Source organism: Pinus tabuliformis, chromosome 2_1 (assembly GCF_031772625.1).
Source record: "Pinus tabuliformis cultivar Carrire ecotype Pingquan chromosome 2_1, CPIR1, whole genome shotgun sequence".
Lineage (NCBI taxonomy): Eukaryota > Viridiplantae > Streptophyta > Pinopsida > Pinales > Pinaceae > Pinus > Pinus tabuliformis.
This window is the reverse complement of record NC_142299.1, coordinates 378449853-378474443: the sequence shown is the minus strand read 5'-3', so window position 1 is coordinate 378474443 and position 24591 is coordinate 378449853. Positions and strand designations below refer to the sequence as shown.

General features: G+C 41.1%; 1 protein-coding gene across 1 annotated transcript in view; it reads left to right on the top strand.

The window, feature by feature from the left end:
- The window catches only part of EMB269 (GTP1/OBG family protein), a 230488-nt gene that overhangs the window by 26949 nt on the left and 178948 nt on the right, over positions 1–24591 (top strand). The window contains exon 2 of the mRNA XM_089402738.1: positions 21897–22170. Coding sequence (XP_089258864.1) covers positions 21897–22170 — 274 coding nt within the window. The remainder of the gene's footprint in view (positions 1–21896; positions 22171–24591) is intronic.

The window sequence follows — 24591 nt, the reverse complement described above, 5'->3', positions numbered from 1 at the left end:
TCGCCACAGCCAAACTTGACCAGCAGCAGTAATAGCTGCAAGATGGTGCTGACTTGCCGCCAGATGAACAATCGGAGAAGATGTTGGCAGTAATTTTGCTGCTCGGAGTTCTGGGCACTTTGCTTTGTCAAAGCCTATTACTTCTCCCCAACAAAAGTATTCATAAATATCAGCATCACCAGCTGAAGCAAAACGAGCAGCAACTAGAGGACGAGGTGGTGAGGATATCCGCCCAACTGACCCAACAGGCAACATCAATTTTCCAGAAGAATTCTCTTTCCCACGCGACCCCTCTCTAACTTCATCCAACACACTTGGAGATTTTGGTTGCTCATTCAAGGCAGCCTCTGCTACATGAAAAACTGGAGTTTGATTTACTTTAGATTCGTCATCTTTGCTTGAAGTAGACTGATCTTGGAAAGATTCAAAGCTTGTCGTGTACGAGTAATGGATGAAGGAGCGGAAGGCATTGTTGATTTGATTATTAAATTGCCAGACTTTGATTGCTGATGATGCTTTGTTTTCTTTGTGCTTTTGCAGAGATAGGAGCTTGAAGTCGCTGCCAGTTGAAGAGCTGGAGAATTTGATACAAAGTCTAAAAAATACATTTAATGATTTCTTCTTCAAAACAGGGTTTTGAAGAAGAATCATCTCACACTGACATAAGACGGAGTCTAACATCGGCTCCACTTGGGATGGCAGCTGCCGCTTCGTGGAGGTGCCAAGAACCGCAGAACTTTGGGAGAGCAGACAGTGCCTCCACTCATTGGGCAATGGAGTCATCATCAACACAACTCTTGACTAAATTTTCAAACTGAAACTGAACTCAAACTAATTTGATCTCAAGACTGGAATGACTGAAAAAATGACTTAACAATCTTCAAGCAAACTAAAACAAGATGCTGCCCTTATGGCTGCTTATTTATTTACAACATCTACCCTACTCTGCTGTACAAACAAGAGATCAGGTAATACTAAAATGCCATATTAACCATTCAAGTAAACCTGAGAATGATGCTGCCGCTTGAGAATGCTTCCACCAGGACACCGTTGCAATTGCTGGCAGTCCTTCATGCACGTACTGAGCCTGGTCACGGAAAAGACAGCCTGATTTGTCAGTCAAACTGAAAAACGTTTCCATGTACATCGCAATTGGATCGCGAAAGCCATACTCTGTTGGCTGCCCCAACTCTGCAATACATATTTCCAGCTGCACATCGTCAATGTATACATTTGTAGGCAAGTCTGTTGTTGCTTGTTGCGAAGGAGGAAGGATTTCCAAGAACTTTTTAGGGTCTTGGAAATCATATGACTGGATTTGCTCATTTAAACATTCAATCTCCTTTTCGATTCTTTCAACAACTAACTCACAGACACTAGTTTTGAACCCAGGGAACTGTGAAGATTTCATCCATTGAAGCAAGGCACTGAAAACATCTTCATCAAATTCAGTATCTGCTAACTCCTTTCTTATTTCTTCTACAGCTTCACACAGGGTAAGGTTTGCCACATACCCTACCATTGCATGGATGGATCAACAAGCACTGGAATGTCTGGATCGAATTGGAGTCGCCAGGTGAATGATTCAGCGTGCATAAGTGTCTGACTGCTGTCCACCATCAGCATCAGATTTGCACTTTGATTGCATGTATTGGGACAAAACAATCAACAAATTGAATGTTCTCCCCAGTATGGTCGCCAATATGTTAGCGCTTGAAATTTCACCTCAGGCTGAGAAAGGTAAACCTCAAGGCAACATCAAACCATTTAGCCTATGAAAATTATACTGGGATAAAGTGTCAATGAAGCGCTACGTCCACAAGCTCACGGAGATTGACTGAAGCAGCGTTTATCTACTAATGCTGATGTAAAACAAGAGCGTTTTCGAAGGCTACCTAGCGTAACTTCAGGCTCCGTCTAAGACTTATGAAATAACACGTCAATGAGCAAACGATTGGTTGTTCTCCCCAGTATGGTCGCCAGTATGTTAGCGCTTGAAATTTCACCTCAGGCTGAGAAAGGTAAACCTCAAGGCAACATCAAACCATTTAGCCTCGTAGCTAGCCCTACGGGGCAGGAGAAGGCTCTCTCCGGTCTATCTCGGTAAAATCTTCAATGAATGAGATGACCAATAAGGTAACACTGATTTTAGGCTAGTAAACTGATCAAGAAGGTTGATTTGGGGTTTTTAGTAAAACGACAGGGTTTTTCTGGGTTGCATGGGCAAAGTAACAGCTTTGAACAGAGAAATATAATAAAAAACACAGATTATCGACTGAGGCAAGGTAGGCAAGAAATTTAACACCAAATTTAGTTTAAATGAGATGGCAAGACTGCTGAGGAGCTGACAAGGGCATAGGAGATGAATCCTTGTCAAACAGAGGAAAACATTAAATTGAACAAACTTAAAAGCAGAGCATGGCAGGCATGAATTCTTACTTTAACACTTCATTTGTTCAATTAGAAACGATCATGTAGTGAAATGAAACATAACAGATCACATATGAAACAAAGGGAAAACTTATGCTAAATTATCATACCACAAGAATCTCAGAAGTCAGAGCTGTATTTTCATTAAACTCTCTGCCAAAAATTGTACAGGGTAAGCTCTCTATTCTCCAGCAGCTCTCAGCACTCAGAACTCTCTCTTCACCCCCCCCTTTTAACAAATAAATTTTTTTAATATAATAATACATGCTGCTAATGGAAAAAACAAATCGACCCCCAAGACCAGGGATTTGTTTTTTCATTATTAATAAATGAAACTAAAAAAAAACAATCAGCGCTTCCTGAAGAGAGAATAGCGCTCCTTCCACTCGAATCTGTTGAATCTAGTGAATAGGTGGCATTACAGGTGTCACTACTAGTGCTAAAAATAAACATAGGCAACCGAAATCTGGTTCAAGTTTGAATGTAATGAAGCAGTATAGAATTCTTATCTTTTTCACTCAGGCCCTCAACAGGATAATAATGGTTTGTGCGAGAATAACAATTCTCTCTTCCACTTGCTGAGATGGAAAAAGCGGCTTGCTTGGAGCTACAGGACCCTTTTAAAAACAAAACTCTTCAATATCCCGAACCAGGAACTCAGTTTCCTTTGATGTCATATAACATAGCATTCAAGAATGCCCGTTAAGTTATCCACGGGATAAAATCAGAAGATTATCTGCTTCAATATGGAGAAGAACCGCAAGGAATTCATTCCTTTGCCACATGCGATGATTTATCAGTAATGAACTGTAATATAAAGCCCGCTGATATGGCTGCTGAAATTTATAATTTAGGTACTCTTTCAAAACGTTTTCCAAATGCCTTGGCAATTGTTTCTAGATCAACCTTCCTGCTCTACGTAATACCCAAACATCCTCCAGGAGAGCTTGCTCTTGTTTCTCATCCTCTGGATGAATACGAGCTTGTTCCCGTGTTGGCGCATCAAAATCCAAATGGTGGACAAGCATTGAACTCCCAGACCTTTTCTTAATAGCCGCTGTGTTTGATGCCAGACACCTGACTTGTGAAGATAAGAACCAGTATACCATCCTTTTACCTTCTTGTCAAAATCAACTGCCTTAGATGCAAGATTTTCCAGCCACTGAACAATCCGAAGGCATAGCTGTGCCGTGTGATCTGTCATGACGAAGTCACAGGCCACTTGTTGCGAAGTTGATGGAGACACAAAAATATCCCCCAGGTTGTCTTCAGTATCTTTACCAAACAAATACCAAACAAATGACCATGTCGCAGCTTCATCTAGTAACATCTGAGCCTTTTGTCTCATGAATTTATCTTCTATAACTCAATGCCTCCCAGTTCTAATTGCGATTTGATTGAATATGCTAATTAAAACACTTGTAATTTAATTTAATCAATGGAATTTGCCCAATTGATGGTTGTAAGAGGGCTTCTGGTATTCCGCACTTGGCAAATTGATTCCAAGCCCCCCTGCCCGAGTTAAAATAAGAAAGATAAAAATTCTGCTATCTGGGCTACTGAAATTCTTTATTCGATGCTGCCTTTCTGATGCTGATGTGCTCCCATCCATTCGAACTGCAGGCTGGCATGTGGCATCTGAGAAACCTGAAGAACCAAATGCGTTAATACCAGGATAATAACCACGACCCCATGTCCATGCACGGCCATCATCTGTCATTATTATTGCATGGTAAACTCTGCCGCACTGAATTTTAATTGGCTTGCCAGTGTAGCCAGATACTAAGTTGACCTCCTCCATATAATCTCTTGAGGCAGAACGTATATAGACATGGTCAGTATCAGTGATGTACCCAATGAAGGATGATTCGTCTGGTGCCTCCACTGTACCCACACTCACTTGTACAATTTGACCTGCATTATTTAGTGATGGGTGGCCCAACTGCAAAAGAACATCTTTCAGAGAAAGGTGCCGGGGTTCATCACTGAGTTGATACGTTCGGACAGGCTCCTGAGGCAGTGAGCCCTGAAGGATAAAATCCTGCCCATCAGCACCGACTGCAACTAGATAAAAAGGATTTGGAACCTGATCTTCTTGGTCAGCCTCATATCCACCTGAAGCCCGATCAAGATCTGGACCTGCAACATCAACCAGGACAACCCCCTTGTCTTCTAAGGAAGCTATGTGTTCCCATTCATTACAATGTGTATGAATATTGCCATGTTTATTTCGCCACAGCCAAACTTGACCAGCAGCAGTAATAGCTGCAAGATGGTGCTGACTTGCCGCCAGATGAACAATCGGAGAAGATGTTGGCAGTAATTTTGCTGCTCGGAGTTCTGGGCACTTTGCTTTGTCAAAGCCTATTACTTCTCCTCAACAAAAGTATTCATAAATATCAGCATCACCAGCTGAAGCAAAACGAGCAGCAACTAGAGGACGAGGTGGTGAGGATATCCGCCCAACTGAACCAACAGGCAACATCAATTTTCCCACGCGACCCCTCTCTAACTTCATCCAACACACTTGGAGATTTTGGTTGCTCATTCAAGGCAGCCTCTGCTACATGAAAAACTGGAGTTTGATTTACTTTAGATTCATCATCTTTGCTTGAAGTAGACTGATCTTGGAAAGATTCAAAGCTTGTCGTGTACGAGTAATGGATGAAGGAGCGGAAGGCATTGTTGATTTGATTATTAAATTGCCAGACTTTGATTGCTGATGATGCTTTGTTTTCTTTGCGCTTTTGCAGAGATAGGAGCTTGAAGTCGCTGCCAGTTGAAGAGCTGGAGAATTTGATACAAAGTCTAAAAAAAAACATTTAATGGTTTCTTCTTCAAAACAGGGTTTTGAAGAAGAATCATCTCATACTGACATAAGACGGAGTCTAACAGAGCCTACACCAAATGGATGTCAAAATTGCTTTCTTGAATGGCCCGCTTAAGGAGGAAGTTTATGTAGAGCAACTTGAGGGGTTCGAAGTTCAAGACCGAAAGACTCATGTATGTAGGTTGAAGAAAGCCCCTATGGCTGGTATGAGAGGATCGATAACTATCTCATGAAGTTCGATTTACAAGGAGCGAAGCTAACCCGAACCTATACTTCAAGGTTGAAAAGGACATGCCTCTCATTGTGGTCTTTTATGTGGATGATCTTTTTTAGATAGGTGCAGACCCTCTCATTTATCAATGCAAGAGGGAGTTGGCTTCCAAATTAGAGATGAAGGACCTAGGTCTAATGCACTACTTCCTAGGCTCGGAGGTCTGGCAAAAGCCAGGTGAGATTTTCCTTTCTCAAGGAAAATACATTGTGAAGCTACTCGAGAGATGTGGGATGGTGGAATGCAAGTCTGTGTCTACTCTGATGGAACTCAACTTCAAGAAGCTATGTGGAAGTGTTGTTGGGCCCGCATTCGCAAATCCTTCCGAGTATCGACAACTTGTGGGGCCCTGATGTTCTTAGTAAACTCCTGCCCGGACATAAGCTTCACTGTGAATACATTGAGTCAATTTGTGGTCGAGCCTCATCACATACATTGGATTGCTGCCAAGAATCTCTTGAGATATCTTCGTGGCACAATCAACTATGGTTTGAGATACACTGTCAGGAATTTGAGGCTACATGGATATACTGATGTTGACTGGGCTGGCAATGTGGTGGATTGTAAGAGCACGTTTGGGTGTTGCTTCTCTTTGGGGTCTGCTTCAATATCTTGGATGAGTAGGAAGTAGAAATCGGTTGCCTTAAGCACCGTCGAGGCCGAATACATTGATGCTAGTATGGCCTGTTATGAAGCTGTGTGGTTGAGGAAGCTCTTCAATGAGCTATTTGAGCACGTGCTGGATACCACCGCGATCTTTTCTGACAACCAGAGTGGGATTTGCCTTTTAGAGAATCTCGTGTTCCATGACTGCTCCAAGCACATTGATATCAGGTACCACTTTATTTGGGATATTGTACAATGAGGAGCAATGAGGCTCCACCACATTAGGACAGATGAACAAGTTGCAGACATTCTCACGAAGCCCTTGGGGAAGGTCAAATTCTTAGCCTTCTGAGAGAGACTTGAAGTCATGGAAAGACCCTTCTATGAGGGTCCCGCATGAGTTGGACACTAAGGGGGTTTGGGGTACTTGGAGCTATGAGCGACCATAGGGTGAGTGGTTCACCTCCCTTAGTGTTGCGCTATGTACAGGGTGAGTGGTTCACCTTCCCTGTGATGCCCCATGATGGTTGACATGTGTGTAGGGTGAGTGGTTCACCTTCCCCTATGATTGCGAACACATGTATGTAGGGTTGGTGGTTCATCTTCTCCTACGATTGACATATGCATAGGATGAGTGGTTCACCTTCTCCTATGCCATATGAACAGGATGAGTGGTTCACCTTCTCTTGTCGATGCCCCAACATACATCCTACCCATGGAGTCCAAGACTCATGGGAAGTACCTCTCATCTTGCCAATGAGTTGGGAAAAGTGGTTAGGGTCATAGCACTACCGATGTACGCATCGTGTAATGTTGTACTCCCTATGACTAGGATGCATGGTGTACAACAACTTTATCTGGGATCATTTGAGGTTTTACTTCTGGATCGACTTTTTTCAGTGGAGAGTGATAAGGTCTTGTGACTCACTCTCGATCTCTTCTTCTTCATTATTACTTCATGGTTTAGCAGAGTAGAGCAGAGATGACAAAGATGGTACATGACGACAAGATAGCATGATGATGACAGATGGATTGGCAGGTGGAATTCTCCCTAGTTGAGAGGGAGTGTTAAAATTGGCAACTAGGGCCAAATTCCATCTTGGGACAACTCATTGGATTCCTCTTTTTGAGAGGTCCAAGATTGATATAAAGATCATCTCATTCGGACAAGCAAAAGTGTGATTTTGAATTTTTTTTTTTTTTTTTTGTAAGTCAGGAGATTATATTATATAACAGAATATAGTACAAAAAATCCGCGATGGCGGATCGAGAGCAGGAAATTACAGTGAACCATGACTAAACATCTGCTCAGAGTTTTCATCAAAACAGGACTGTAAACAACATACCTCGCAGGGCAGCTTGACTTTAACTTGTTCCTATCAGCCGACACAACTAAGACAGAACATAGTATGACAAACTCATAGACAAACTGAAACAGAGACATAGACAAACTGTAACAGAGACATATATAAAGCCGAAGAGAGCCACACCGAGAATGAAGCTAGATATATTTTCCCATCTGGCTGATGGTATCCAGTCCCATCTGCCGCATATGGGTGTCCATCCTGGCTTGCATTGCTTCAATAGTTTCATTTTCCTCTGCCCCTGTTTTGGCAGGTTGCGAGGTACCGGGAGCTGCATTGACCGTGTCTCTCAGAATCTGGATGAGGAGGGTGAGCTTCCTGTTGACAACTTGAACTGCTTCATGAACTTTGTTAATCCGCCCTTCCAGAGTATTGTTATAGTTTATTATCTTCCCCATCTGCTCCTCCGTAACAATCACTTCAGTAACTATGTTCTGCTTCTCATTCTCCACAGTTTCCAGGGCTTTGGCAATTAGCATTTTGGTTCGCCAACTTTCGGCCTTCGTCCTCACGAATTGCGTGGCCCTTTTCGACGGTGTGCCAGGGTCCCTTAACCAATCAACCTCCGCGGCAATCTCCTCAACAGTGCGCCCATCCTCCGCTTGCTTCACCTTCGCTTCCAGCTCCTCAACCTTGCGCTTGTTCCTCGCGGCAGCCCGGGTTTCATATCCTTGCCTCGCCTCCAACAGGTCCTGATTTGCTGCATCACTCCGGCAACCACTGGCTTCCATCTTGACCTCGCTATGTTTCCTCCAACCAGAATTCCTCTCTCTCCCTGAAGGTAAGTCTGCACTATGAAAAGACACAGTAATGAGAACAGAGTGAAGACCCTTAGCTTTATAGCCTTTGCGGGTGTTGATCCTTCTGAAGTCGGTCTGGATCTTGCTAAAGATAAGAGTACTGTTACCATCAAATCGATTGAGGTTCACACACGCGAGGTTGATGCCGGTCGATTTAAAATGAATGTGGTGGCGTGTGAACCATTGATCAATTTGCCAAGTGTAATGTACCTCTGATCGATCGTTATGGAAACTGATGGAGTCGGACAGACCCTGTTTGCCCTCCTTCCGATTCCCCATGCTGTGTACCTTGAGCCTTCCTGACTGAATCACCGCGAGCATAAATGTTACTGATTTCTTTTGATACGGTTTTCTTCTAGGTGATCTGGTATTAATTCTCTTGGTGCTTTGAAACTTGTGGCACGATCTATAGTGATCGCTAGGTTGGCTGGTCTGCCGCCGCCATTTAACCCCTCTCCCTTTGCGATCAATCATACCTTTAACTCTGTCGCAGGTGTGCTCTTCCCCGCTGTTATCCTCCTTCCGGTGCCGGATATCTAAGCCATTATCGGCTGTGATTTTGAATTTATGACCACACATGTGCAGATTGTTTAGGTCGACCTTAGCTTAATGTAGGCTTAAGAAGCCCAATGGATGTGTCTCTTCACACACAGTGAAGTGTATAATTAGAAGAGACCTCACACCTCATTTGGACATCATTCACTCACACATTCTTCTCTCTTTTCATCAGATTGGTTCGTACAACTTGGGGCAACTTCTCTCTCTCTCACACGTGTAGCAAAGTGGATGATTTTCTGGGCATAAAATTACAGGCCGAAATTTCAGACTTTAGGACTAGCGTTGACCGAGGTTGTTTTGACCAAATTTCACTGTGGTTTTTAGGGCATAATTTCGATTTCTCTAGGCCGCATTGACTGTCACAAAGATCGAGGAGTTTGGAGCTGTTTGACCTGCGTTGACTACGGGTTGACCAAAGTTTTTATGACTGTTTTGGGTTGATTTTGACCACTGCTGGAGGCCGAATTGGATTGCCTTTGACCAATCTTCAAAGGAAGTGTTTTACTGCTGTTTTGACTAAAGTTGACTTTCTGGTTGGGGCTGAAGTTTGATTGCAGAATTTGACAGGGTTGATTTGACTTTGTATTGGCGAATCTATTTGACTTTTGTACTCTCTCTCTTTGCTAAACTATTGAATAATAATAAGAAGATTTGATCAAAGGGTTTTCCCTATATTGGGGTTTTTCACTGGCATCCGCCAAATTTGGTGTCCTCTTGTCTTGGCTTGTCTTTTGCATTTGTTTTATGTTCTATCTGCATTTATTGTCAATGTGATAAATGGTTAATTTGATTGCTACTGGAAATAATTGGAAATTGTCATTGGGCTGCTAAAGGAACATTGAAGTAAATTGTGCTAAAGCATAGAACATACCATTGTTATGAAAAATTAATAGGCATTTGTAGGATTGGACAAGTCTTCTCTTGAGAAGCCAGAAGGACTTCTATGGTTGGGCCATGTTGATTTGGCCAGGGGTGAATGATCCAGGGGTAGGTCCTTTCATGAGAAGCCATGAAGGACTTTGGTTGGGTCATGCTGATTTGACTAGGGGAGATTGATACATTTACCTGAGGAGCCATAAAGGACTTTGGCTAGGCCATGTTGATTTGGCCAGGGGTAAATGTCCCAAGATATTCATATTACCTACTCCAGGATGGAGTGATCTGTAGACATGCATTGATATAGCAAGCTCATGAACTTTTCTTATGGAGGAGAAATTTCAGCTAAGGGGAAATTTGTTGTAGCTAAGGAGAATACCTCCCTCTTAGCGAGGGAGTGTTGATTTTTGTGTAGTATTGGGAGGTATTCTTGCATGCCAAAGAGGTCTCCAAGTTGGCCTAAGATTTTTTTTTTGGGCACCAAGTCGGCCCAGGAAGACAAGTTGGCCCAACTCATGAAACAATGTGTCCCTTAGGTTAATTTACCCCTATTCGACTAGTATATATAGATGATGTAACTTCTCATTTTCTCCACCAAGCGAGTTTCTTGTTCGTCTTTTTGAGGTCTCTTAAACAACCGCACATGTGGAGAAAAGGAGGACAAGTTGATTGTTTGACTGAGTTGTTTCTATGTTTGACCTAAGCTAACTAAAATGTTTTGGGCTGAGTTTAACTAGAGTTGATTGAGTTGTAGGAAGATTGCACATTTGTAGGAATTTGACTGCAACTGACCACAAAAGCTGCAAGGTTGAGGTTTGATCACAAGTTGATTGTTTGAGTAGTGTTGACTTTTGAGCATTTTGGTTGGTTTGACTAGCATTGTCTTGCTGCTACTTTGACTAGGTTTTGACTAGTATTTAGGTTTGTATTTGGCATAGATTTCTAGACAAATTGGATTTTTAAACTTTGCTGAAGAATAATTTCTCCTATAGAAAAGTTGTTGGGTTTTCTCCCAAGGTTGCGTTTCCCGGGGTAAAAGTATTATCTCTATTTTGCATGGATGTCTTTCTATGATATTTACTATCTCTACTGCATTCACTGTTGATATTTTTCTGTGTATAATTGCTCAGTGATACTAGTGGCATAAGATAAATTGATTGAAGATCATTAGGTAGTAATTATCAGATCAAAAAATTGTTTTCTATTACTCACCTTGTAGAAAAAATTCAACAACTAAAAGCCATAAAGCATAGTCACTAGCCTTTTCCAAAATTCTAAATGGACCATACTTAATTGGCTTGAGCTTTTTACCTAATGTATAGCCAAACTTGATCACCAACTTAGAAGTGATGATCAACCTTATGTTTGTCATGCTTAGCTTTATACTTGGCTTGGCTCTTTTCCAACTGTTCTTGTACAATTTGATGAACCAATTGGATCTTCTAGATGAACTACTTGGCTCTGTCTGCATCATTATGTCCATCCACCACTGAATCTTACCCAAAAGTGAAATCCAAAGGAGACCTAGGCAAATATCTAAAATATTAAATTCTGAACCTAACACTCGACAATTAGTTCCTAGCATATTATTATTGATCTACTGTATAGATGCACAACTAGGTTCTTAACATAATTATTTAGCAAAAGCAACATTACAACCAAACTCAATCACATGTGACACACATAGATTTTGCCCAATGAAATTAATTCTTCATGAAATCTTAATCTAAACCTACTTGGGCTCCAGTCCTAGGATACTGATCCAACTGAGAAACTTATAGTTATAACATTCCCTAGATCTAATCCAATTGATCAGGGTCTAGATCTATCCTTGATCTTCTTGGCTATTCTGGATCTCCTATGTTGCACCCTTGCACTTTCCTCAGACCCGACACGCTTGAGTATCACACTCCTCACTTGAGAAAATTCCTCTCTCAATGGCTTGTGCTACTGTACAATGTGTCTTTTTCCTCTCCTTAGCCTTGCTTTTATAACTTTACATTGAGTTAAATCCTAACCCTAATCTTTTAAGTGATTGACGATCGAGATTAGATCCTGCTTCACTTGAGATCGATGACTGAGATCAATGTTGCACGAAGCGGGGACGTTTTTTGGAAGCGGGGACGCGGAAGCGTCATTTTCCAAAAATCTAGGAAGCGAAGCGTTTGCTATATATATATTTTATATTTTTTTGCATTTATACTCAAAACAAACATCCCAAATACCAAATTAGTTGTAGAAGACATGAAAACATGCATATTTTTGCATAAATCAAGATATATATAACATCCATTGTACATTAATGATTAATTATTCGAGCATCAACCATTTAGATGCATCAACCATCTAGAATCTAGATTCTTCTCCTCTTGTATAGCCTTTGCCTCTACCTCGATTGTCTAGGGATATTAGTCAACATTGCCCAATTTTGATCAAACTACCTAATTCAAGACTTAAAATATGGTAGAAAAAGCTTAACATGCTTGATCGATGATTTTGACTTGATTGAAAGGTAATTTTTTGCTAAGGGCGTGCCGCGTGACAAAGGAGTTCAACAATTAACACCACCAACACTAGGGTACATATAGGGCTTGGTGCTCTTGATTAAATGCTAATCGCATACCTTCATACTTGATATAATCTAATGAAATGCCACAATCCCATTGATCCTGAATTCCTGAAAATTGTTAAGTCTGCTGAATTTTGAATAGGATATGAAATTCTATTTTCTCCATATGAAGTCCAATGAGGCTGGAACCACTCTCAAACATCCTGAGTCATTTCATGGTAATGTAAAAAATTAAAGTAAAATGATGAAAATGAAAAATAAAGGAGAATGTCACTTTTACTTTAAGAATTTAACATTACCATGAGGGAGCATCTGCTATATTTATATTTTTTTTTGCCTTCATTTGTCACCCTAACCCAAGGTGGACCCACCCCAAACAAGCAAACTCACCTAAAATTAAAAAAAAAATTGAAAAAAAAAAAACGATTTTCTAAACGCTTTTTTGGAAGCGTACGCTTCCTCCTCCGAAGCGCCGTACGAAGCGCGTTTCCGAGCCACGCTTCCGAAAAGTCCAGGAAGCGGCAAAAAAAATCGGAAGCGCGCTTTCGACGAAGCTTCCTAGGCGGTTCCGCACTGGATGCGCTTCCGGGCTTGGAACCGGGGGGGGTGGGGGGCGCTTCGTGCAACATTGACTGAGATTAAAACGCAATCACTAAAGTAAATACTTTACTTTTACTAAGTTTCTTTAGTTCAACAACCAACATAATTAATGCCAGAGACTATTTGTTATACTTTTAAGAGTTTATTCGAGCATCTTTTTGGACGAATTTGCTTAAAATCTACTAGGGATTTATTGGAATCACAAGTTTGAGTTGTGAACTCTCCACAATCTAAGTAACCTAGGGGTTTTTTAGGGTGCTGAATGCATATATGCAGTCAAAAACTCATTTTGAACTAGGGTTGTGAGGGAGCACCCCCCCCGAGCCCGCTCTTGAAGCGCGCTCCGAAGGGAAGTGCTTAGGGAGCGCCCCAGGGAGTGCGCTCCTGCCAAAAAAAATGCTCCGTAGTTGTTCTTGCAAAAAAGGTTTGCTCCCTACATAGTGCTTTCCTAGGTGGCTAATCTCACTTTTGTAGAGAGGTGTTGGAACACCTATAGCTTCATCCACAATGTTAAAAGAAACAACCTCAATGAAGACCGGGTAAAATGCTTGGTTTATGTACACTACAACTTGAGGTTGTTGACACATTATTGTGAGCGGGCTCGATTTGATAGAGCATATATCATTTGGGAGAACAACCTGGAGGAGGATAATTTAGAGGATGGAGCCTTACATTTAGAAGAGTTGGAATCAAATTTCTTTTCTTTTCTTCACGAAAAAAAATCACTCTACTATAATGCCTAGCCACAATACAATTCCCTCGTACAAATTGCTTAAAGGTTGTTGCCGCCCCCTTTGGACCCCCTGCAACACTAGTGGGGGGGGGAAGAGCCCCCACACCCCCCGTAAGGGACTGGGATCCAAAAGCTACCAAAACAAGACCCCTGAATCAAGAAGATAATCAAGGTCCACATCCAACATGATGAGAATCAAGATGTTGTAACTTGTGGACCTATGATTGATAAAGATTATAACTACTAGATGATTGATGTTCTATGGTTTAATGATTAATCAATGTATTTATGATTTTTTATAACCAATTCATCTTTCTACATGCTTTTTTTGACATATATGCATCAAAACATATATTATATAAAAATCAATCTTGACCCGCAAGCTTCTGAAATTGTTGCTTCTTGCTCCCGCTTCCAAGCAACCTTGTTTTAAATAAGAAAATATCACGATTTGACCAAAAATTGTTACGCTGGAGTGTGCCCTAAGGTGACCAGTCCATGGTACTACCATTCATGTGCCCCCCTTCCAAATGTAGTGTGGCAAATTGTATAACATCTGCTTCCTACATGTGATTAAGTTAGAAGTGGGTGTCCAACTTTTGTACCCAAGTCCTAGCTGAACTTTTGGCTGATCCATTGATGGAGGGAATGGACAATTTCCCCATCTTGTGCATTAGATCCTGATTCTGTTGTGCCTTGGGCTTGCTTCTGTACTTAATGCTACTATATTTGTTGAATGTCATGTGTGCTCAAACATCTTCTCCCAATGCTACATATTCTCAGAAATATTCTGTAAAGTCATTTTGTTCTATTGCTCCTTGGATTGCTGTCACTTGATTTTCCAAAAAATGAGGTAGCAGGGGCCTACGGTTACTTCCATTGGTTGCCCTTGTGTTGGATTGTGCACAAAAAACTAGGATTGTGGCTGCTGCTCCCCTCAGCACCAATCCTGTTACCCACATTAGCAATATTGTATTAGATTTTCTTTAGATTTCCCAAGGCTTGGTTAATGAGTTGCGTCATCTTTGCTGTCCTTAGGCTTAGTAGATTGGATATTTTCTACTGTCCTTGAATCATCACATGCAATAGATCTCTAGAATCTTGTTCTTCTTGACCTCCCTTATCCCCCATAGCTAAATTGTGGGTGATCTTTTTTCTTCTTACTGTAACATTACTTTTATCTTCTGGAAGCATACAAGGCTTATGCACTCTCAAGCTGGCAGGATGCACAACTCTGAGACCATTGTAATATCCCAAGGGGGTTTTTAGCCCTTAAGGTTCTAATTTGGCTAGGGTTTCAATACATCAGTAAAGATTATACACAACAGTGTACATTCATCTATTCATTAAACAATGGGCATTCATCTATGTAATGCAGGAATATAATAAACCTTCAACAATAATATGATGCTTTAACAAAATTCATTAAATCAGGGCTGATTGCCCATTGAACAATGGATTCAAGCAACCAATATTCCACCAATAAAAAATCAACAATCCAATTATTCTCACATTAATACTATCAGATTTTATTGCTACAATACTAATAACAACCCACTGTCTTCACTGGGCTAGGTCCAACTTTTTGCTGTTAAGGGGGCTTGCAACAAACCCTCCCTTAACCACTTTTCCCTGTCATGAAGTTGTGCTTAACTTCTGGTTGTGTGATCATGAATCTGTGACGGTGCTTTGCTTGACCAATCTATGCCTATACAGACGATCGGGATTAGATGATACAACTTCAGAGAGGTTGATGCCTTGACGATCTCGGGACTAAATTTGAGATGATGCCATTGCCCAAACACTTTCAAGAAACCGTGCCCTAAACACTTTTGTCACTTGTGGTACAATTAATCTTGGTTTAGTTCCTTGACATCTTCCTTAGGGTGATCCGGAAGGATTTCGGTTGTGAGGATTCGGTGCCCAGGGTATGCCATCACTATCACAATTACTTGTTACTGTGCCCCAATCTATGATGTTAGATTTACTGTGACTTAGAAGGGTTTTGTTGCAAGATTAGTGCCCTAAATAGATACAAATTTCTGTGCTCAAGTTCTTTAACGCCAACTTTAGGCGAAATTTGTGGAATTCCTCAGGAGCATACTCCCGTTGATTTGGAAATCGAAATTGCTAGTCAATAATAACCACAAAGATTTTCCTTTGATAACCAGGGGAGAAACCGAATTGCTTAAATAGAATATGCTGTGCCAAAATAAGGAAAAATAGGTGTCTAGGTAGGGTGGGATCGGCTCCATTGAAACTAGACAAGGGATTAGTTAGGGTGGGATCACGTTCACCAATACTAATCAAGAAAAAGGGTTCTTAAAGCTCTTAGAGTCTCAACTCAAGAAATTAGAGATATCCAATCTAAATCGATGATGATAAAATGATTCCAACTCTCCTTTATTTATAGATTTCCTCATTGGGCTTCTCCTCCTTAGTCAAATGTGAGGGGTTTTTCGGCACCCCCAGTGACCCCAAAATTTACCCAATGTTGCCCAAAACATTGGATAATTGAGTTTCCCCCTCTATCAAAGACTATAGCCTACGAGGTTGGATAGACTATTCCATCCTCTTGCGGGCAATTAATCCATAAGGGACATTACATGTCGTAAGGAGACTATGGGTGACTTTTGTATACCTAGACACTTAGGTCTATGTAGAAGTATCTTTCCGAGCTACAAATATCAACCCTCCCTCCTAGTGAGCGAGGTACTTTTGCCACTTGGAACTGGCTCCGATCCTAGAACTACATTCGTTACCACGGTTGCTTCCTCTTAACTGGAAACATTTATAGGCTTCAAGCATTTTTGGAATCATCCTCGAAGACCTGCTCCCTTCGGAGTTGTTCCTAGAAACCTCCTGCTCTTAAACACCTTTTAAGGTCATCTCATTCCCTGGATGGACTTAGAGGAATTTGCAAACCGTCCATCCCCACTTGAACCTGAAGGTCAACTCCCTTTGAACTGCTCAACCTTCAGAGCTACTGACTCCTGTCACTGTTCAACATCTTGCCCTTGCTCGAATAGGTTGGCCCTTTAACCTATACTGGTTGCTCTCTTTAACTCTAATGATGTGGCCATTGTTTGAGCTAGATCCCATGGGTTAGATCACTTTCTGTCCATATTGGAATGTGATTGAGAGCAAACTCCACCCGAGTTCCAACACCCATAGCACTTCCTTCACTTCCGACCTACCTCTCGACTTAAGTTGGAATATCGTTGTTCCAACTCCTTTCACTACATGTTTTGGTATCAACACCAAACTCCACATGCAACTTTGAGTCCCACTATGTCAGGTTGTCAAACAACTCTTGTGCTCCTCCTTGTGGCCCTTGTGCTAAGTCCTTCTAGCATGCAAGCAAGAATTGTTGTTTTATAAATCTACAAAGATTGTCCTTGTGGATTTGTCTCAGTCCTTTGAGACACCCATTGAAATAATTTGTTGCCAAACTCTCTACTGGTATGGTATCCATCTCTCCAAGAGTTGACCTTTGCCAATCACGTTGGCAAATTTGGTCCTGTTCCTCATACCACATTGCCGTGCACCGCTCATCTACTACAACACTTGTTCTGTGTGTCACTTTGAGTGGACTTGTGCTCAAATCCTATGCACTTGCCACTTTGCATTGTTGTTAGTAGTTACCACGTTGGTCTAGCCCATTCACTGGTATGGTCTCCCTTTGCCAATCATTGTTGGTTGGACTGCAATTTGGTACCACTCTGGTGCAACTTTGTGCCCTTGTACAGTCCTCGTACAATCCTTCTTGCAATGTTCTTGGTAGCACCTTTGCGGCTCCTGCCAGTATATGGCCGATTGTTAGACTTCTTGGTGGTGCGGTTTCTGTGCGCTAGATTGATATGTCCTTGAACCTTGTTTTTTCGATTGTGCTATTGGATGTGGCCCACAACTGGGTTCCCATGTTGGCCTATCCACGACTTGCTTGCAATTGTCGGCTCCTACTCGCAATGTTTGCCTGTTGCCAATGCTCTTTGGCTAGACCTCTGCGCGTCAATTGAATCCTATGTTGTCTGCATACTCCCTATGTTGACTTGGGCTCATGCGCTTCTTCGACACTTGTAGACTCCAATGGTTGTCAGCCACTCCGCCCACAACTTCTCTTTTGTGTCTACTGCCTATTGGCCCGTGCCCGACCTTGCTGGCTAGACCCCTACACTTTGACGACTATAACTGTAGTAACTGTTACCCACCATTTTGTGGGTAATATCCCTAGGAGAATTTTTTTCTCCAAGATGGTCCTCAGCCGGCAGCCAACAGCCCCTTGCAACCACCAGCTAGCTCATTGTGCCATCTTCTCTGCCACCTGAGCCAGCCATGTGGTCCCTCGCCCATCTGCCATGATCGTATGTTTGAAGGTGGGCCTCCCAAATCTAAAGGTATGCCTTGTCATTTGGAAATTGAGTATTGTAGTTTGCTTATCATGGACACTTCTGGGCATGGATTAATGGGGGGATTCAGCGGAAAGAATGGGCTAGGTTTGTGCTTCTGTCCCCTAGACCCCTTTTAGGAATTAACCTTGGATTCTAGTCCTGTGGGATCTCTTTTATTGACCATTTGGTTCCAGGGATGGTATTTCACGGAAAACCCCGATTTTGTTTGCGTGGTCCCACTCCCTTATCCGCTTATATTAACTTCTTCCCATTCATTATTACCCCATCCATATTTTTTCTCGCCTGGATTCACATTCATCCATTCGGTCCACATAGGGTTAGCTTGCCCCTTCCCCTTGCCCACACCTTGGGTCATGGCCTGGAATGAAGCCCGGAGGTTGATGCAACTGAAAAGAAAGTTAAAAGCATATATGGCCACAATCAACAGGAAAATGTACCACAAGATGCAAAAGATGGTCAGGACAAATACATTTAGCACGTGGGCAAAAGCCAATACATGAGCTTTATCCCATCATCATGGCCATCACCCTGGTTCCTACAGGTTCTATGAGCCTTCTTCATCATATAGGAACCCATGATTGTCCCAACCCCTGGTGGGCGATGAACTGCCCCACCTTAAAAGGGGGATTTCACTGCTATATCTTATACATCACGCTCTAAACCCTTGAGTCCTGAGCAATTAATCAAAGAAAATCATAAAAAGGCAAAAGGCATAAAAGAAGGGTGGAAAAATCAAGGCCGGGGCACCTCATCTACCACGATTGCTCCCTCCTATACATTTTAAGCCCAAGTGTGGGCTTCCCTCTTATTAGCTACCCTTGCACCGTAGCATGTGACCCCAGGTTGCCCCTTCTCATCCCCTACTTCATTGAATATTCACCATATCTGTCACATGACACCACCTTTTGAAAGATGTACCTTGAATATTATCCCCTTTAGAAGTAGAAACCACCTAATAGGGTATTTGGTTAACCCCATTTGGAGTTTAGGAGACATTGGCACATCCCGAAGCCCATTATGGAAGGGTAGGATTGATCTAAAGATCATCCGATTTTGACAAGTATTTATGGAGACATGAATTTATTTTGATTATGGAAAAATTGTCAAGGTCGGCCAGCAAACTTATGTAGGCTCAGAAGCCCAACAGTCATGTCTATTCAACCTCAACGTTTGCATATAAATACAAGGACAATTCTCCTCATTTGGACAATTCAATTTACTTATCTTCTCTCTCTCTCCCCTACGCATAAAAGGAGCCTCTCTCTCTCTCTCACATGTGTGGCTGAAAGGAAGACATCCTAGGGCAAGGAAGACGCAGAAAGAAGGATGCTAGGGCAGCAGGTCATCTCTTTGACCAGCGTTGACCTTCCAAGAGTGCGGATTGGGTGTGGTTGCCTCTCCTAGGCAGGGTGCAATTTTTGGCATGAAAATCAAGGTGATCTGACCTCTGGTTTGACCGGTGTTGACTGCCCTAGTTTAGGGCTGCAAGTTGACTTCAGAAATATGCAAATTGACTGAACTTTTGGGGCTGTTCAAGGGTTGTTTCTTCAGGTTGTTCGAGGACAAGTTGACCGGAAATTGACCAAGTATTTTAAAGGTCAATTTCAGCTGGTTTGACTTTGCTGATCTAGGGTTTGCTGCTACTGATATAAAATTACAGAATTCAGATTTTGTACTATTTCTCTCTGCTGAACTATTTTAAAAGAAGATTTGATCAAAGGGTTTCCCCGCATTGGGGTTTGTCCCGGGTTAGCCGCCACATCTTGTGTCTCTTGTTTTGGCTTGTTTTTTGTTGATCATTTAATGTTCTATCTGCACTTTACTTAATGTATATATGATTGCTAATCTGTGACTAATAAGAAGAAAAATAAGTAAATTGCTCTAAGCATAGAACATACCATAATTTAACAGATAACACCTTTACCTCCATTATCTCCTGTGAATTTTCTTCTTCCTGATAGCACAACAGTGAAATCAGAGTGATTCCACTCTCTAGACCAACTAAGGTATATAGTTTCAACATCGAAGCTAACAATGGTGGTTAGGGTTTCTCAAACCGTAAGCTTTTCTCCAAAAGCTCTCCAAAAACCATTTTTTCTCAAATGACAAGTGATAGAATAAAGAGAGACACCTCACTTTTCATCTTTTATAACTTTGTGGTCACTTTTGCCATCGTTTTACCTTTTTAATTTTATAAAGTCACATTAGGAACTTTTCACTTTATAAATTGAAGGTGACTTTTCATTAGACTATGATATGATCCATTTTTCACCCTTCACATTTATAATATTTTTTGTAGGTGAATCACGTTCCCTTAGTTAAACTCCCCCCCTGCCTTAGCCTACGGAAGCTTATTAGGCTAACGGAACCCCATCTTATGCCTTTTAAGCGGTTGGGGACATTACAATGACTTAGCTGATCACATTTCCACTGACCTCTATGGGCCTCCAACAACCTTTGTCAGCCTCTGTTGACCTATTAGCTTCTTTGATCTATAAAATTTCATTGGTCTGTTGCCTTCAACAACGACTTAGGAGGTGACCACACTTTTAACATTTACAAGCCTATGCTTTTCATTTTTTGGTAGGAAAAACATTTTTTTGATAACAAATTTTAAGTGTGTCCATTTTACCTCCCATTTGCTTGGAAACCAAGAAGTATTGTGCCTGTGTAGCATATATCATTTGTTATTTGGCAAAGATTACAACAAACGTTACCTCAATTGCATCATAACATCCTAAGAGACAACATTTACAAGCCTATGCTTTTCATTTTTTGGTAGGAAAAGCATTTGTTTGATAACAAAATTTAAGTGTGTCCATTTTACCTCCCATTTGCTTGGAAACCAAGAAGTATTGTGCCTGTGTAGCATATATCATGTGTTATTTGGCAAAGATTACAACAAACGTTACCTCAATTGCATCATAACATCCTAAGAGACAACAATATAGTTTATTTACCAGCAAATGCATCAGTAGGCACAGAATTTAATTACCCTGAGGATCAGTACTCCACTGCTGAGCGCAAACAAGAATTGTCAAATCTGTCCCCAGTCCATAAATAGTACTTTCTACATGCCAAAATTCTTTAAATGCCCAATATAGCACATTCTCAAAAGATCATTGCATAATGTGCCTTGTGTGCTCCATCAGGGGCACCTGGATTTGCTGTCCTCGACATCCAGAAAATAAAAGGTGCTGAAAATAAGTCCTTTAAAGTACACCATTTGACTGGTTATAAAACATGGATCTTGCAGGAAAGAGAATGAATTAAATACTCTTTAAAACCTGAATTAGCTGCAAGGACAATTGGTATCATCACATCAAAAGCTGGCTAAACTGCAGTCATACCACCATTGATGCATAAACAAAAGTTAACAGTCCAGCTCAATTCCTGTACCTAAATGAGCTTTTCATTCTGGGCCAAATTTGTTGCCAGTGCAAATTGTTTCTTCCTTGTTGAAGGCTAGCTCAATTGTATTCTCATCTTGCTTGCTAGCATAAATAAAATTATCTTATTCTTGTTAGATTTGAAATACTTGTCAAATTTATTGTATATCACAATGTGGAGGTGTTAACTGAAAAAAGGCACTTGGAGCAACTGCCTTTTTTATTATCCAAGCTAATACATGGCATACTGGAAGTGAGCAATAAGTGGTTCTACTGTTATTGCTTGTCTCTTTTTAATGAGTTAAGAAGAGCCAAGGAAAAATGAATCCGAGGAAACCTCTTTTTCTTTATTGTACCTATTATATTGGGAATCTCTTCTTTGTTGGCTCTGGACAGATGGATATTCGACACCTATAAAAATAATTTGTCATTAACATTGCAAGTTAATTTTCCACCAGGTGGTTTGATTTGGAGCTAAAGCTTGTCGCTGATGTGGGAATTGTGGGGGTCCCAAATGCTGGAAAAAGCACTTTACTCAGTGTTATAAGTGCAGCTCAGCCAACAATTGCAAACTACCCTTTTACAACCCTATTGCCCAATCTTGGTGTGGTATCGCTAGATTATGATTCCACTATGGTTGTAGCAGATTTGCCAGGTCTTCTTGAAGGTGCACATCGTGGCTATGGCTTAGGCCATGAGTTTTTGCGGCACAGTGAAAGATGCCATGTTCTGGTAAAAGTGCTAGTACTTTCGAAGATTTCAGCTTGATTGGTGTTTTCACTTCATGTTCCTTAACATTCATTGTCTGGTTTATTATTTGGTTAATTTTTTATCGTGAATATGTAATTGAGGTCTTGCCCATCATTTCTTTTATAATTTTTAATGTGCACTGTATAAGTAGTAAGCTTCATAGACAATTTGAAAATAATTTTACTGCAACTGCCAATTTGCACCAGTAATTCACTAAGTTTTGCTCAGTAACAATATTGATTAAGATATACACAAGGTGTTGTTTATGTCCTAGCCAAAGTAACCAAAAATATGGGAATCAGCATAGTGGGAGTAGCCCAGTTGGTGCTAAACACTTTTCAAAAGCTTAGGATAAGGGAGGCTGCAAAATTGGCGTTTTCTTTTAAACAAATATAAACAACACAGAGTATGAGATCAGAAACATACATTATAGGTTAGTAAATAGCAAGTTTCGACAGGTTTACTATTTCAAAGAAATATAGTAAATGTTCACCAATCCATCAATAGGATCAGAAGCACATGATATTCAATAAATTGGATGGAATGATGTAACAGTTCATAGCAAAGTCAAATTTACATTGTAGAAATATTGTATCGTCAAAGACTCAAATGTATAAATATCACAAACTCTGTAGTTTAAAAAAGTATTCAATGATGACAAATGTGAATTACAGGAAACAAATCTAAAATTATGAAACAGTTAAAGAGATTAAATGAGATGAGCTGTATTTGCATTAATGTGTGTAATTTATCCTCAAGTAAGCTTTTCTGACTTCTTTTAGTAATCGAGTTGTGACATATTGCCCATTTTTATAGTCAGTCTCTGCATAAACGAAATCAGCTTTAGTTCCATATGTGTTTTGAAATTTGTAAAAATACGAGTCTTCTATAAGACTTTATACATAAAATTTCTCTATAATGTTAATATCCATTCTAATTTTCATTATTATTTTTTTTAAAGAAATGGATAGCATTTTCATTAAACTGACTGGAAACGGGCCAGGTCCCTTACAAAAAACGGACTTGTTCTATCTGCATCTTTCCTTTCATTACATTGAGTATGGACCTTCTTGCTATCCCTATTATTTACATATATTCTATTGGAAAGACTGTAGCTATATATTCTCCAAAAAGTTCCATTATAGACTATACAACGATATTGCATATATGTAAATAAAATAGATACTATCAGCTACTTCCAGTCTTGGCGTCATCACCCGCAGGCTCGCCCACAGATGTGTTCAGGTCCTCCGGTTCGATCTCTTCTTCTTCTTGGGCCCTCGCAGCAGTGACATCAACAACATCTTCTTCTTCTACCAGAACCCTCACAGCAACCTCCTCGACATAATCAGCATTGGCGGCTGATGAATTCCCAACCCCAAACACCTCCTTTAAAACTCCCATCGTGGCTGTCTCCACCTTGATTTCTATGTTGTCGACCTTTTGCTGGACGCTCAAAACATCCACACACAGACCTTCCATTGTTTTCTGCATAAGCTCCCAATCTTTGCCCAACCCGGACAATTGGGCGTAAATTACCGCCATGTTTTCATTTAGTTCTTTAACGATTTCCTTTATCACTTGCTTGCAGTAGCCCTCAACCAGGCTCTCAACACCGACGTGCCCCGCGCCATGGCCAGACCTCGAGCTTCCAGGACCAGAACCACCCCCACTGCCATTCCTTGTTGATGACATTTTTGTAGCAAGACGCTTCTGCACTATGAATATCTTGTGATTAACTGACTGGAGCCAGCTGAGGTATATAACGACCTGATCCATCCTGACATTCCTCCCTTGCCTGTCTTTCATAAATGCGAAACAGTGTTGGGTCTTATCAATTCCTATGCCATCCATATTTTCCACCATCCGAAACCAGAATCGAGCAACAATGGTTCCATCATCCCTAGTTGAAACTATTATATTGCAGATTCCGGCGAGAGTTCGATGCCTCATCACACACCTGTCGTCGCACATGACCTACCGTCCGACGACACCACAGCTATGAATTAATTCACCACCTACTGACCCTATATCCAAGACGCTACGAACATGCCTCAGGGAGCCATCCATCTTAACTACCTCCACGCAAAGACGCCTAGGGGAGTTGGCCTCCATAATTGCTTCCTTAATGCTCTGACGGCCCGTACCCCCAACATACAGCGTCGTCCTGAAGGCTTTGATCAGGGGATGAGCGTCGTCCTGAAGCCTTTGATCAGGGGATGGGACATAATGAAGTGTGGAGATTTATGCATATTCTACCAAGTCCTAATATAACCCCCGCATTTGCCTGAATGTCTGCCAGCTGGTTGTTGGCTCACAACACGTGGAACATTGTAACTTTATCAAAATTTTTAATAGATATATTATTCTTACCATGATTGAGGAAGTTTCTTCTTCTAGCTG